The following is a 15,019-nucleotide window of genomic DNA, read 5'->3' as shown; positions in this document are numbered from 1 at the left end:
CAAGAGAACTGCTAACACACAGAAAAAGTAGCTTCCACAGACAGAAACCACTTGCAAACAAAACTTATGACACTAGTTTTCGATGATAATAACAAGCGGTCACCAGAGTAGATACGTAGCATTAAAAAGAAGGAAAGAGTAGGTTCTGAAAATGGTCAAATCAACACGTAAAGAAAGAGAGTAGCAGAAGTAACCTCACCGCAAGGGAAGGTTTATAAATAAACTGTGGAGCAAACCTTGGTAAATTCCAAATCTAAACTGAAAGTCCAAGTCTCTGTGATAATCCCATCAGTATCACAAAGACCTCTTCTTATGAAAAATTGGCTGGAATATACATATATATATATTTTTTTTAAAGATTTTTATTTATTTCAGAGAGGAAGGGAGAGGGAGAGAGAGAGAGAAACATCAATGATGAGAGAGCATCATTGACTGGCTGCCTCCTATACACCTCACACTGGGGATCAAGCCTGCAACCTGGGCATGTACCCTCACTGGGAATCGAACTGTGACCTCCTGGTTCAAATGTCGACGCTCAAACACTAAGCTATGCCGGCTGGGCTATGATTTTTCCTGGCTGGGCTAATTTTATTAATTAATTATTTTTTTTAATCCTCACCTGAGGATATGTTTTTACTGATTTTGGAGAGAGAGGGAGAGGGAGAGAGAAACATTGATCAGTTGCCTCCTAAACGCAACCCAACCGGGGACTGAACCCGCAACCTAAGTATGTGCCCTGACAGGGAATCAAATGAGGACACTTTGATGCATGGGATGATGCTCCAACCAATTGAGCCACACAGGCCAGGGTGGAAATATACATACATTTTTAACCTTTAAGAAAAAAAGAAATGATTAGTATGTAGAGAATAAAAAAGAAAACAAACAGAAAGTATTGCCATTCTGTCAATGAGAAATTTTAGGGGTGCCTACCATGGCCCCCACCACCCTTTTTTCTTAGAATTGGCCTTGAGTCCTCACCCACAGGAGGGCAACAGTATCAGTCTTCCTTCTAGGATACAGCTGTTTGGACCAGGAATAGACTCCTGATAGGTCAAGTCCGGGTTCTAAGTTCCATGGAAAGCCACTGAAGTGTTTTTTTTAAAATATATTTTTATTGACTTTAGAGAGAAAGGGAGAGGGAGAAATAGAAACATCAATGATGAGAAAATTATCAATCAGCTGCCTCATTCATGCCCCTCACCGGGGATTGAGCCCACAACCCGGGCATGTGCTCTTGACCAGAATCGAACCCAGGACCCTTCAGTCTGCAGGCCGATGCTCTACCCACTGAGCAAAACCAGCCAGGGTCCAATGAAGTATTTTGTGCAAGTAGTAACATGGTCTCATTTATGATTCAGAAAGCTCTTGGGAGAAGAAATTAGGGAGCATTTGCAGTACCTCAGATGAGAGATTGACAGTGAAGGAGAGAAGTAAGTCCCTCTACACCTACAATCCAGGTAGGGGAACACAGGTTTCTGGAAGAGCCTAAAATGCTAGAAGAACTGGAAGACTTGGGGGTCAGGAAAGCTAAGAGAACAGGGAGTTTTGAGAAGGAAGAAGTTCTCAACTGTGGCTTGAGAAGCAATGAAGAGGAGCCTGTGTGTGAAGAAGACCGCCTTCTGTAAGGGGAGCAGAGAAATGGGGCTCCTGGTGGAAGATGAAGTGACAAGGAAGTGACTACTGCATGTTTGGAGCTTCTTGATGCACTTCAGATAAAACTCTAAAAGGCCATATCCTTAACTTGACATACAGGCCCTCCGTGTTGCAGGACTCCTCTATCAGTCAGGGTCCCAGCAGCAAACACTGGCACACTCAGAGTTTAGCTGACGGGAGGGAGCAAGACAAAGGGGCAAGTTTTAGCAGTGCAGGCGGGGTGAGGAAGCTAACCACATTTGGGGAACCACCCAAGGGTTAGCATCGGGGTGAAGAGAGCTCAGCTATGGAAGGAGGACCCCCTGACACCAGCAGTGGCCACAGAGGGACTCGGCTACTGCCAAAACCATGTTCCTGAAGCAGGGAGACAGGGGAAAGAAATATCACGACTTGTCTCTCCTCTGCCTCTGATCCCACCGCCCAACACTGACTGAGCCCACAGGAAGTGAGAGGCCATGAGAATGCAGGTAATGGAGTCCAGGGAGGTCAGGAGGAAACAGAGCAAGGTTCATCTCTGATTATTCTCCCCACTCCCTCCGGGCTCACTGGGCCTCCTCTGAGATCCTGGAACATGCTGAGCTACATCCTATCTCAGGCCGTGGCACAGGCTGGTCTCTCTATCTGGAATGCACTTTCCCTCTCTACCTCATTAACTCGAAATTATCTTTCCATCTTCACCTTAAATGTCACTTTCCCACAGGTCCTGCCTGGCCCTTGCTCCTGCCTAACCTGAACGAAACACTACTGTTAGATTCTCTCACAGCACCCCATTTTTTTCTTCTATTGCATTCATCATGTCTGCGGAGATAGAATTATCAAGGTGTTATTAGTTTAAAATCCATCTCCCCCCTCAGACTGACAACTTCATGAGGAACATATGTAAAACTTTCCACAATAAAGAATAGAAAAAAAAAACTACATGAGAACAGGAATTGTGTCTGCTTTTCACAGTATACTTCTTGACCATGGGGTAAGTGATCAAATACATATTTATTGCAAGATCTGATGCACCTGTTCTAGCAGCCTCTCCCACATTGCCCATGCTCTCTGGTTACGAAGTTTAGCAATGGAAATAGAACTGACTTAATCAGTCCTTGTTACATGTCAAGCACTGTACTAGACATTTAATGTATGTCGTCTCATTCACGCCTCACAACAGCCCTTTGAGTCAAGGACTCTTATCAGCCTCATTTTCTCAAAAAAGGTGCAAAGGCCTGAGAGGTGAAGTAACTTAGTCAAGGCCCCACAGCTATACGGTGTGAACCAAGGTCCTGGTGATAACACAGCCAGTGCTCTGACCTCTACCCAAGGCTACACTGGCTCCTTAAATATCTCCCTGCGGTTTTTGTCTGTCTATTTATGTCTATCTTCCGTGGTAGACTGTAAGCTCCTTGGCTAACAATAGATTTTAGTCATCTATTTCACTCCACTTCACACTGAATGTTGACTCCTTCCCACCAGGAAAGCATGCCTTGTGCTGACTGACACGCCCGCCCCCTTGCCCCCAACAACTCTTTAGCCACATTCATTGTATTTAATAAAGAGCAGAGGTCTGTCCACCAGACTTCTGATGCCCACTGAAGCGAGCTTTGCCTCTGAGCATAATTCTTTCAATGATCTGATAGACTTCAAAGACCAGCAGAACCTCCATGTGAACTCTGGACACCTGGGAGCTTTCCCAGGACACTTAACCTTATCCAGAAAGACCCTGCTTCAGGAACCAGCCGGCCCATGTTCTCTGACATCCACCCCATCCACTCCTGAATCTGCCTTGACAATGCAGGGTCAGTTCCCACGGTCACACGCTGCCTAGGTTGCTTCACTGGTGGCACCTTGGCTTCCTGTGAATTGAGTCTCAGAGACCTTGACAGTAGGAACAGCAAGTCCACTCTGAGCTCGCCGGTGGCCAGGAAACAGAAGGAGAGAGCATCCAGGAGGCAGAGAAATGATTCCAAGAGCACGTCTGCCTCCATCTCACCTCCTGCCAGCACCTGCACATTCTTGCAGAAGGACTGCAAATGTGTTAGCCCTTTAGAGCGCCCACCAGGCTTTCTGAATAGGCCCACCTGAGCCCTGCTGACAGCCCTGAAAGGAGCCTGAAGTTCAGCCAAGAAGAGCCCGACTGTCAGCAGAACAGAGTTAGTGCGGGCAAGCCCTTCCACCAGCTTCCCTGCTGCAACACCACTCACCTCTTCCCTTCTTCGTTGCTTCCTTTTATTTTCTGTTATCCTTCTATTTTCTGTTATGTTTTCTCTCTTGCTCTCTCCAACCCTATTTTTGTGGAATTTGGACCTTAAAAATAAAAAGTATAGTGTTACAGGAAAAAAGACCTTGGATCGTCCTATCCAGAGCATGCCCAGCCCTGGCAAAATCACTGGAGAGGTTTAAAAACAAAGCAAACCAGATTCCTAGCCCCCACCTTAGACCTGCAGAAGTAAACAGCTGTTGCTTTTGTCTGCCAGGGTCTGGCTTTCTTAGTAGTTTTTTTCAGAGAACCCATCTTTCCTCACTCCAGGGACAGCTGCCAAATCTGTAACACACGCCTCTCTACAGGTGATTGGCCCGTAGGTAGGCACATGATCAAAACTGGACCAATCAGAGTCTTTCTCTGTGATAGCTGACTCAGTGGATGAAAGCAAAGTATCTTTTCTCACATGGTTGCCTAACTGGAAAAATGGTACCTATTCCCCACAAGGTGGTGTCCCTCTTACCTGCCAAGTAGGAGAATCCTATCTCAACAGGAAAAATGAGAAATAGAGAGTTCTGACATTTGCTAAGTTCCTGAGGCAAATTCTATCTCTGAACCCTCCCCATTCCCCTTGGTCAATAAACTCCCCTGCTCTGCTTAAAGCTGGTTTTTATTTCTGTCACTTGTGACCAAAAGTATAAAGGACAATGCACCTATTGAATCAGGAACTGAAGGGTTAGGACAAAACCATCTGAAATTTTTAAGGGTGTCCAGGAATTTCTGATGTATGGCAGGGATTAGGATACTCTGAAAGACTAAACCTCTCAGTTTATAAAGACAAAAGCTAAGATCCACATAAGAGAAGAGATTTGATATTAATAATGAGGTAGAGTTTAGTGAGCATCTACTATATGCAAGACCCAATGTAAAGTGAGTTATATGTATTACTTCATTTGATCCTCAGCATATCGCTTTGTTTACTATGTCTACTATATCTATTTCATCTATATTGTAAATTTCATCTATAAATTGTATATCCACCACCCAGTAAAGAACCTGGAACATAGTAAGAGCTTACTAAATACTTGTTGAATATTGAATAAGTGTAACAGATTGATACAATGATGATGATGATGATGATTAGGAGGTGTAAGAGTAATAGGAGCAGTATCGCTAGCATTTACTGAGTGTTTATTTTGTGTTAGGTACCGTTCTAAGTTCTTTTTATACATTACCTTACTGAATTGTCTGAAAAAAGCCTTTCAGGTAGGTTTCTAGTATCCCCCATTATGATGAGAAACCTGAACCCAGAGAAGTCAAATAATTTTCCCAATGTCACACAGCTAGTAAGTAGCAAAATTAAAATTCAAACCCAGAATCTGCTGCAGAGTTCTAGTTCATAACCACTATGCTTTGTGGTTTGATTAACGTCTCCAGGGCGACCACGCTACTGATGCAGAATTTGGGTCTAGGTTGGTCTGAGTCAAGGAGCTATACTCCTTCACCACTACCTACTACTTCCTCTCTGGGATTGATTGGCGGGCAGTTCATGGTAGTCCACATAAATGGTTCTCCCAGGGTTATGCAACATAATATCTGCATGTATTTCATGGCAATCCTTATTATGAGTAAAAACTGAGTGCCCTGACTTTTAGAGAATATAAACAATAATATAAATGGAGCTACTTTAAAATGGAGCCAGAGCTGCCATGCCAGAGGAACTGCCTTACACATTTAATACCTCAAACCTTGGAATGTTAAAAACAGGGCAAAAATCACCTTTAGAGTAGCCTAAGCAACCTTGTTTCCCAAAGTACTATTTGCAAAGCTAACAAGAAAGCAGTTATTGTGACTACTGGACTGAAAATTAAAAAACATTGTTTAGAATTAACATCACTATGTTATCTTATGTGCACCAATAGAAAATTCCTTCCTTCGATTGATGTAATTGTTCCCTTTTCCCTTCTTATACATGTCAATTGCCTTTGTCCACTAATCAGAACATTATTTGGACTTCTGCCTGAATGAATGATTCCCAGCTAGTTATTCTTTGATCTCAAATAAACACTTGCTGGCTTTTCCTTTTGAACGTCCTTTTTATTTTTAGGTTAGCAAGAGGAGCAGTCAGGTGTGACCAACAACAAGACTCATTGAGCCAAATACTGAAGCCAAGTTACAAGTGCTTGCCCGTTGTGTCAGTTTGGGTACTGCAGGGAGCAGAAGTCAAGGTGGAAGTAAGTATAAGAGATTTATTGAGGGAAACACCTATGAAGGATTAAGGGAAAAGGGAACAAGAGGGGATGGGGAGAGCCTCAGACCACAGGAAGTTCTGACACCTGTCAAGGGAGAAAGGGAAGGCAGGAAGCCCAAGTAGGACGGAGCTCTGAGGAAATGTGGGCCAGGCTGGTGGCGAGTCCATGACAATGCTTGCTTAATAGAGGGGTCCGGCCATGGGCAGAAGTGGCCCAGCTCCAGCACACCTTGCTTAGTCATTGCCTGGTTGTGGCCCAGGGAGAGCATGGACTTGGTATAAATGCTGTGGCTGATTCCCAAGAAGTGGCTGCCAGGAGCTGTTGGCCGTCCACACTCCTCACACTGATTCTCTTGAAAAACGATCTGGGCGGTGCTTTCCCAGGACTGCCACACTGTGTGCTGTGAATTACACTCCCCTGAAGGAAACACCGAGGAGCCAACCACGTGAGATCAGCCGTCAGTGTCTATAACTGCCCCTCATGTATAAGTAACACAGCCCAGTACATTTGCTTTCAAACCTTGCCTTGGTTTGGCCTTACTAAAAGTGTCAGCTCATTGAGTGAAAAATATGTTTTCCTGAAGAGGGATGGGTGAGGCATTTTCCCATTTATTTTTCTACCATGGCCACATTTAAATTGCTACAAAGAAGTTACTATGGAAACTGCTTCCAAACTTGCAAGATAAAAGGTAAAAATGGAATACTTTGTTGACATACAAATGATTAATCTTGTGACCACTTTTTAACAAACTCTCTTTGTCTGGTTATTCTGAGTCCATTAGGGGCTCTTCTGAATCTAAGGTGGACAGGCAACCTTTTTGGTGTTACATGCAAGGTAGCCCTGGACAGCCGTGAGAACACCACAAATGACAATCCTGAAATAAGTCTAGGCACTTCCAAACGTGGTGTTGGAACAAGCAAAGTAGACGATGACATTGTAGTCTCTGGTTAAATCTGGTGAAGCTGATGGCAAACTGGCCCAGGCTGGGAAGGTGGTTATTTTTATGTCCTGCCCATTCTGCTGGTGTACCCTCACCCGATTGTTTGAAGGTTAACTTGCTGAGATCTTATTTATGCAAGTAGTTTCCCTTATCTCCTCTTGCCACATTCTATCCTTTGAAACTTGGGCTGGATAGTCCTTTCAACAGGAAACACTTCTCATTTGAAAGTCCAGTTTCTCAACCTATCTCTGCTCATCTTTACCTGCCCCTTCCACCCACCTCTCCAACTCACTTCATGTCTGCCCAAGTACTCCTCCTATCTCAACAAAGCTCGGAGATAGCTTTGTCCTGATTTCTGCTTTTTGTGCTTTTCTGCCTGGCAATGCTTTCAACTGGCTTCTCTCAGGCCTTAATCCCAAAGCCTTATTGAAACACTCTTCAAAGCTGCTTCCAGTAATTAAGTGGACACAACAAGAAGAGGTGACTTGACCTGAGGAAGGAGGGGTCAGAAGTTTTGAGTTCTTGATTTGGGATCCTTGTTACCTAGCTTTCTGACTAGCAGCATTTCACTTCTCCTTTGTGAATCAGTCTTTGTCTGTTTCCTTCACCAGGAATTGTTTTATTGCAGATCTTTCTTTTATGGTCAGCTCTTTATATCATTCAAGTTTCAGCTTAAATATAATGTCCTCAAATAGGCCTTAAGTATTTCCTAGTGTCATTTTCCTCTGACATCATTCTCTGTAGCATTATGTGTTTTCTTCAAGCACTTTCTATCTGCAAGTGTCTTTTTTAAAAAATATTTTTAATTGATTTTTAGAGAAAGAAGAAGTGGGGGGGGGGAAGAGAGAGAGAGAGAGAGAGAGAGAGGGAGAGAAGGGAAACATGATCAGTTGTCTCCTGTATGCCCCCTACTGGGGATGGAGTCTGCAACCCAGGCATGTGCCCTGACCAGGAATCGAACCAGCAACCTTTCAGTACACAAGACAACACCCAACCACACTGGCCAGGGCTATCTGCAATTGTCTTAACGTTTCCTTATTTTTTTTCCTCCAAAGATCTTTAAGACCCAAGGGAGCTGGGGCTTGTCTGTCTTGTCCCCATCTATATTTCCCACTCCTGGCACATTGAAGATCCTCAATAAATATGTATAGAATAAAAAGAACTATAAAATTTAAGCAGTTGGACTAAACGAACTTTAAGGTTATTTACAGCTTTAAGTCGAACATTGTCAAAAATATGTAAGTGAAAAATGAAGTGACAACAACCATTTCAATAAAATACTGAATACAGTGTGTGTGTCTACTTGTGCTGCCAAGTTCTCGGGTGCGTCATGGTACTGGTTTTCTACCGTTTGCCATGGAGTGTGAAGTGAGTTTCTGAGCTTTATAAAAAGTATCTAACAAGTGTATCAGGTAGCTGTCTAAATAGTAAACCAGCGTATCATAGAATTAGAGTGGAATCGTTTTAGACTACAACTTCTTCAATTTACAGGGACGGAAACTAAGGCCCAGAGAAGGAAGCATGTTTGGACACTTGGAACCAAATACAGCGCTGCTTGTCAGTGAGGAACACACACACCACTCCCACTTCCGTATAATCATTATTAATAGCATAGCAATACTTCACGGTTGAACCAGTGGTTCTGCAACTTGAGCGTGGAGGATGTGTTAACGCACAGATTGCTGGGCCCCACCCCCGGAGCTTCTGGTTCCGTAGAGTCGGCGGGGCGCGGGAACCCGGAAAGTTTACGATCAGTTGTACTTAACACGCCTCCTCTCAATTTAAAGGCTCCGCGTGGCGCGCAGAGAACTACTGATCCCGACGTGCCCCGCGCACAGTGGGCGGAACGTCGGGCACTTCCGCCCCACGCAGCGCCGCTGCCCCGCGTCTCGACGTGTCACCGGCAGCGCCGCGGCTGGGGCTGGAGCCGGAGCCGACTGGGGAGTTCTAGGCGGCGGCAGCGGTGCGACCGGCCTGGATCTGCCCCGGCGCCGAAGTGTCCCGGGGTCCGTGGGGAGCAGGAGAGGGCGGCGCGGCCCGCCCCGCGCGCGGCACGATGTTGAACATGTGGAAGGTGCGGGAGCTGGTGGACAAAGCGTGAGTATCGGGGGCAGTTGTGGCCAGGCCCACGCGGGGGAGGGGAAGGGTACGGGGAGCTGGCCCTGTGCACGGCGGCCCGCGTCACGCCCCTCCGCCCGGCCCGGCCATCATGGCGGCGGTCCGCTCGCCCCGGGGCCCAGTCCTCGTCCCGATCGGCGAGGCTGGGAAGGGACTCTTCCTCCTGGCCCCTCCGCTCCTGTCCAGGCCATCTTCCCGGTCCCTACCCCCGCCCCCCAGGCACCGACCCTTTGGTCAGGGAAGGGGGCGGGGCTGGCGGAGCGGGGTCACTGCCCGGCGGCGGACTGCCTCGGCCGCAGGCTGTGCGCTGCCTCCTGGGCAGCAGGGGAGGTTGGAGGGTGGGGGACGCAGGCAGGGCCCTGTGGCCGCGGGTGTGGTGCAGACCTGGCGCCTGGCCGGGATAGAGCCTTTCCCCTGCAGGTTTCCTTTGCTTCCTCGGGAACCTGCACTTGGAGTGGGTGGTAGGTGTAACAAGTGGCCATCGTGGTCAGGCTGCAGGTAAAATCAAGAGGAGGCTCTTCCCTTTCTAACAGTGAAAGCAGGTCACCGCATGACTTCTTGTCATTCTTTTCCTGTTTCCACCCTACAGTTTTGGAGGGCCCCTTGTTTCATTAACGAGTCATTAAGGGATTTCCCCCCCAAAAAGAAAACAACCCAGTTTATATCTTGTTGATCTGCTTTAACTTCCCTGACAGGTAAAATGACTAATGCTTGGTTGATTTCCAGTAAGACTTAAATGATAACTTTAGTATCTTCCTACACTAAGACAACTTGAACACTTAGATCGATTATATCAGGGCTTAAGTCAGGCCTTCTAGGCAGGAAGTAAAGTTAAAGAACTGAACCAGTCTCTCCTTTTTGGGTATGCAATAAGTGTGGTGACAGAAACAGTTCATTTGTGTCACCCATCCCAACTAAAATTAGGAAGTATAGGTGGCAAACTGTTAGGCTTTCCTGACGCCAGAAAAAATAATTCACGTTGGCTGTGATAATACATCACGTAGAATGAGTTTGACCATATTTTCAAATTTTCTATGCTAAGGAGCGTAGTTTTTAAGAGTTGGTTCAAACGCTGTAACCCTGACAAGTTAATTCACCTCAAGTGCCCCAGTGTTGTCAGGTATGGTATGAAAGTAAGGATAGATTCTTACCTTAGAATGCTGGAATTAAGGTCTAAGAGCTTAGATAACACAATATGTTTAGATCAGTATACTTTTGATAACTATAGCAACTTTTCTGCATTGAGAGTGAGATAAACTTCATTAAGAGATAAATAAACCCTATGTTTGAAAAGTGATTTGCTTTAATAGTTTTCATTTATCAACTATTCATTTGACCATTAAATGGGTTTATTTTGCTGTGTATGTACTCTGATTTTGCTTTCCAAAGATAAAATACTATTTCTTTTCCAGATCCAGGTTCATTGGTTGTTTTTTCATATGTGGTGTAAAGACTTGGGTACTAGTTTAGACAGTTTTTAAAAGTCCAGAAGTTTCTAAGCAGGAGGATAGGGGGAAAGCCCCACTAAAAAACACCTTGTTATCTGAGAGGATTAAATTTATGGTTCTCAAAAAATTTGAAGAGGCTGTACATTTTTCAGGAGATAGAAATCAAGACAATATTCCTGCTACTGGTGTTCATTTCATTGTATGTCTTCATCACCTGCCTTACTAATCGTCCAGTGCTTAAGGTTAAATTTGCCACATAAGCAGTTACCAAGTGATCTAATAGAAGAGCTGTTGTTGAAAAATAACTTCTACCTTTGTAAGACCCAATTTAGAATGGACACTTGAACCAAGTTATTCAATAACTTGTAAGAATGTTGCCACCAGGGGCTTTTGAAAGCTTTTGTGCGTGTCTGACACATGATATTAAGATTACAGCATGAGGTTATTTTATTGATGAATACTGGGAATTTAATTTTCATCTTTCCCTGGCAGGAGAGAAGAAATTCTTCCCCAGAAATGTAAGCATCTTACAGAACCAATACCTGTGGCACTGTGTCCAGTTAGAATACTGTTCACCTTAAAATGCTACTAATGGAGGTGAAGTGGATCCATAGAATGGCTGCTCTGATTAGCAAGGAGATAAGGTGATCAGGAAACTTGCAAATGAGGAAACAATGAAGTGATTAAGGACTGCTCTGAGAACTTAGATTCATAGAATGAGGGCTTATAATAGAGAGGACATTTGGTTTGGGGTTTGGGGTGTGGGGCACTCGGTTCAGATTCTGTCACTGGCTCTTAGATTAGTCATATGTATGATTTGAGGCAGAATCACATCAATCTCCAAACCTTGTTTTCCTTACCTGAAAAATGAGGGATTGGCTTAGAGTGGGACTTTTTTCAACTTTGCTGGCTATTTGGAGACATGAATGTCCACCACATGAAAAAACTGGAACTAGTATTTCATAATAGCAAATAAATTTTGGAAAGTCATTATCCTCCTGAGACAGTTTTGGCTAAAAAAGGACATTTTAAAAAAAGAATGGTAATCAATAAATGTTCTATTTAAATGCTTTATGCAGTAAATAAGTGCAACCTATGACTCAGGAAAACTAGGACTTTTATTTAGTGTATATCCTTACCCAATGAGGTTCACTTCAGGGAGAAAAATACATTCTTTGAAATGTGTTTCCTGGAGCTACTGTTTGATCCAGTATGGTGGCAGTTCTTAAGTATAATGATATATTTCAAACATAGGCTTTTGAGACCTTTAAGACTTACAGAAGGTGTGGAGATATTTTCCACGATTGTGGCACCTCCTGGTGGTATTACATAGTTGTGTTTTGCAGAACATTGTAGAACTGAGGAAAAGCAGTTAAAGCTGTAAGTCAGCAGACCTTGGAGTGCCAGTTTCCGCCCACTTGTACTCAAGTTGCACAAAAGGCAGCTGTGGCAGGAAAGGATAAGTGGCACCACTCCCACCAGCTAGGATCAGCCTGACCATTGCTGTCCATGGCCTGCCTGCCTTTATTCAAGGTTGTAATAAAATTGGATACTTGTATATTTTGTCATGCTATACACGATATGAATGGAAAGTTGCTGCAGTTCTGGTTTTTGTTTTCCCCCCCCCAAATTTTAGAAACAGGGTGACATGGTATAGTGGTAGATCAAAACTGCTACTTTTTGTTCAAGCCTGGCTAATCCTTCTGTTTCATCTCAGGGGTAATATTAATTAACTAGAGGCCTGGTGCACGAATTCGTGCATGGATGGGGTCCCTTGGGGTGGCCTGTGAGGATGGGGACCCGCTCACACCCCCAGCCTTGTAGTCCCACAGCCCAGCCTGGCACCCCGCCATGGCCTGGCACTGCCCCCTCACCTGCTCCTCATCCCACATGCGGGGCGATCGATGGAGGCCAGGCCCCCTGCCCAGCTCCCTCAGTGCCTGGGAGCAGGGCAGCAGCTCCGATCCTGCCACCACCACTAGTTGCTGTCTGTGGGATGATCGGTTGGGAGCTGGGCAGCGGCCCTGCCCCCTGCCGCCACCACTGGTCACTGTTTGCAGGGCGATCAACGGGGCGATTGGCCCTCCCGCTCGCACCCGCCTTGGCCCAGCTCTGCCCGCTCACCTGCTCTACCATACTGCCATGGTCCTGCTCTCGTTGGGGGCCCATCAGGGTCAGCAGTGCCTCCACTGCCGCCTGCCGTGTTCCGTGCCGCCCCCTGGTGGTCAGCACCCGTCATAGCGAGCAGTCAAACTCCCAAACAATTTGCATATTAGGCTTTTATTATATAGGACTAGAAGCCCGATGCACGAAACTCGTGCAAGGGGCTTGGCCCTTGCAACTAGACCAGGGGTGGGCAAACTTTTTGACTCGAGGGCCACAATGGGTTCTTAAACTGGACCGGAGGGCTGGAACAAAAGCATGGATGGAGTGTTTGTGTGAACTAATATAAATTCAAAGTAAACATCATTACATAGAAGGGTACGGTCTCTTTTTTTCAATAGTTTTATTCATTTCAAACGGGCCGTAGTTTGCCCACGGTTGAGGTAGACCCTTGCAGCCATGGCTGCGGCTTACCTCAGCCCTCGAAGCCCCGGTTTCATCCGGAAGGTCATTTAATTAGCATGTTACTCTTTTATTACTATAGATGGTAAATCTATTTCATATTATTCTTGTTAGGATACTGCTTTCAACAGTGCTGGCCAAGGTCCTAAGGCAACTGCTACAGATAGTCCATTTTAAGTTATTCTCTTAAGCATAGTTTGCATTTTCTGCCAATAAGTTGATTTTTCTTGGTGTTATGTGCAGGTTTTCAGTTCCTACGTGTTAAATAATGTAATGCAGCTGTAGAAACTACTGTTTTCATCAGGCTGACCCCAGAGGGAGAACCTTTTGCTTTTATAGAAAATAGTTCATTCAATTATTTCAACAGATAGTACATTTACTATTTATTGGATTAGTACTGTATTTTGTGAACTTGCAAAATAAAATATCTGCCTTAAAGAAACTTGCCACTACAGCCCTAGCTGGTTAATTCAGTGGTTAGACTGTCAGCCCGAGGACTGAAGAGTCGAGGATTCGATTCTGGTCAAGGGCATGGATGCCCAGGTTGGGGGTCTGGGTGCATGCAGGAGGTGACCAGTCGATACATCTCTTTCACATCAATGTTTTTCTCTCTCTTTCTCTCCCCCTCTCATTCTCTCTAAAAGTCAGTGGGAAAAATATCCTTCAGTGAGGATTAACAAGAAGCTTGAAACTACAAATATGCTAAACCTTATCAATTGTTTTGCTTTTCTTTCAGTTTTCCTTTTTTCCCCATCTTACACTAAATCTCTGGTCAGTTTGCTTCTTAGAACTTGAAAGCAAAGATGATTGTCAGCTTTCTGTCTTCCCATATCAACTTTTCTTTGAACCAGTTGTAAATAATTGTTATTGCTGAAACAATAATTTAATTGTCCTTCCTCTTTTCTAGTAACTGGACAGAAGTAGATAAGCATTTAATTCCAAAGAAAGGTTAGTTTAATTTATCTTCTGCCAGCATTTCTGTAGTTTAAATTAATCTATTTAGTACTATGTCAGGATGCTTTTAAAAAGGACTTAACTGCCTCGTGTTTTCCTGAACCCCTTTAGTGTTAGTTTACAAGTAGTTTTTCATGTTTACTGATATATCCACTAAAAGTACTTGGCCTTCTTAAGTACTTCTTACTAGGACTCCTAGTTTTTACAGTATAACTTTCAGTTAAAACTTTTTCTATGCTCTTGTGTTATTTTCTTATTTCAATGTTTAATTTCCTTTAAAAAAATATAGGCAGGTTAAATAACATTTTTTAATCTTGAAGAAATTTTGTTGTTTTATCTTTTATATTTAGATCTAGACTTCATATCCTGTTGGAATTTATATGTTTATTAGCTTTTATTATGCAAAATTTCAAATATATCAGAAAATGGAAGGACTATCTGTGTACACATGAATAGCTTCAAAAGTTTGGGCAATCATGCTTCATCTGTACTTCTACCTAACACCCCCACTCAATATTATTCTGAAGCAAATCCCAGACACCTATCATTTCATCTATAAACTTAACACTCTCTAAACGGTAAGGAGCCATCTTTTTAAAAAAATCATAACCACAATCCTATCTAATAATAGACAAATAGGGTAATTAACCGTACCTCTACTACGCTTCCCATTGGCTAATCAGGGTGATATGCAAATTAACTGCCAATCAAGCTAGCAGCCGGCAGCCACACAGCTGAAGCGAGCAGGAGGTTTGCTTGCTCCAGTGATGGAGGAAGCCAAGATTCCCCACCTGCGGTGGCCCGGCTCTGAGCTCCTGAAGCAACAGCTCCAAAAGCAACAATGTTTCAATTATAGAAGCCAAACAAACCCCAGATACCTGCTTTTAGCCAGCCCCAG

The 15,019-nt window shown here is 44.3% G+C and overlaps 1 protein-coding gene across 3 annotated transcripts in view; it reads left to right on the top strand.

The window, feature by feature from the left end:
* The first annotated feature begins 8,890 nt into the window (after positions 1-8,890).
* The window catches only part of CLINT1 (clathrin interactor 1), a 55,187-nt gene continuing 49,058 nt past the window's right edge, over positions 8,891-15,019 (top strand). For 2 of the 3 annotated variants that reach the window (XM_015565646.1, XM_006766300.2), the window contains exon 1: positions 8,891-9,133. In XM_015565646.1, the coding sequence (XP_015421132.1) occupies positions 9,093-9,133 (41 nt within the window). In that variant the 5' untranslated portion in view covers positions 8,891-9,092. The remainder of the gene's footprint in view (positions 9,134-15,019) is intronic. The other variant, XM_006766301.2, reaches the window with a different exon arrangement.

The sequence above is a fragment of the Myotis davidii genome, unplaced genomic scaffold (genome assembly GCF_000327345.1).
Source record: "Myotis davidii unplaced genomic scaffold, ASM32734v1 scaffold18, whole genome shotgun sequence".
NCBI classification, from domain to species: Eukaryota; Metazoa; Chordata; class Mammalia; order Chiroptera; family Vespertilionidae; genus Myotis; species Myotis davidii.
This window is presented reverse-complemented; position numbering and strand designations above follow the sequence as displayed.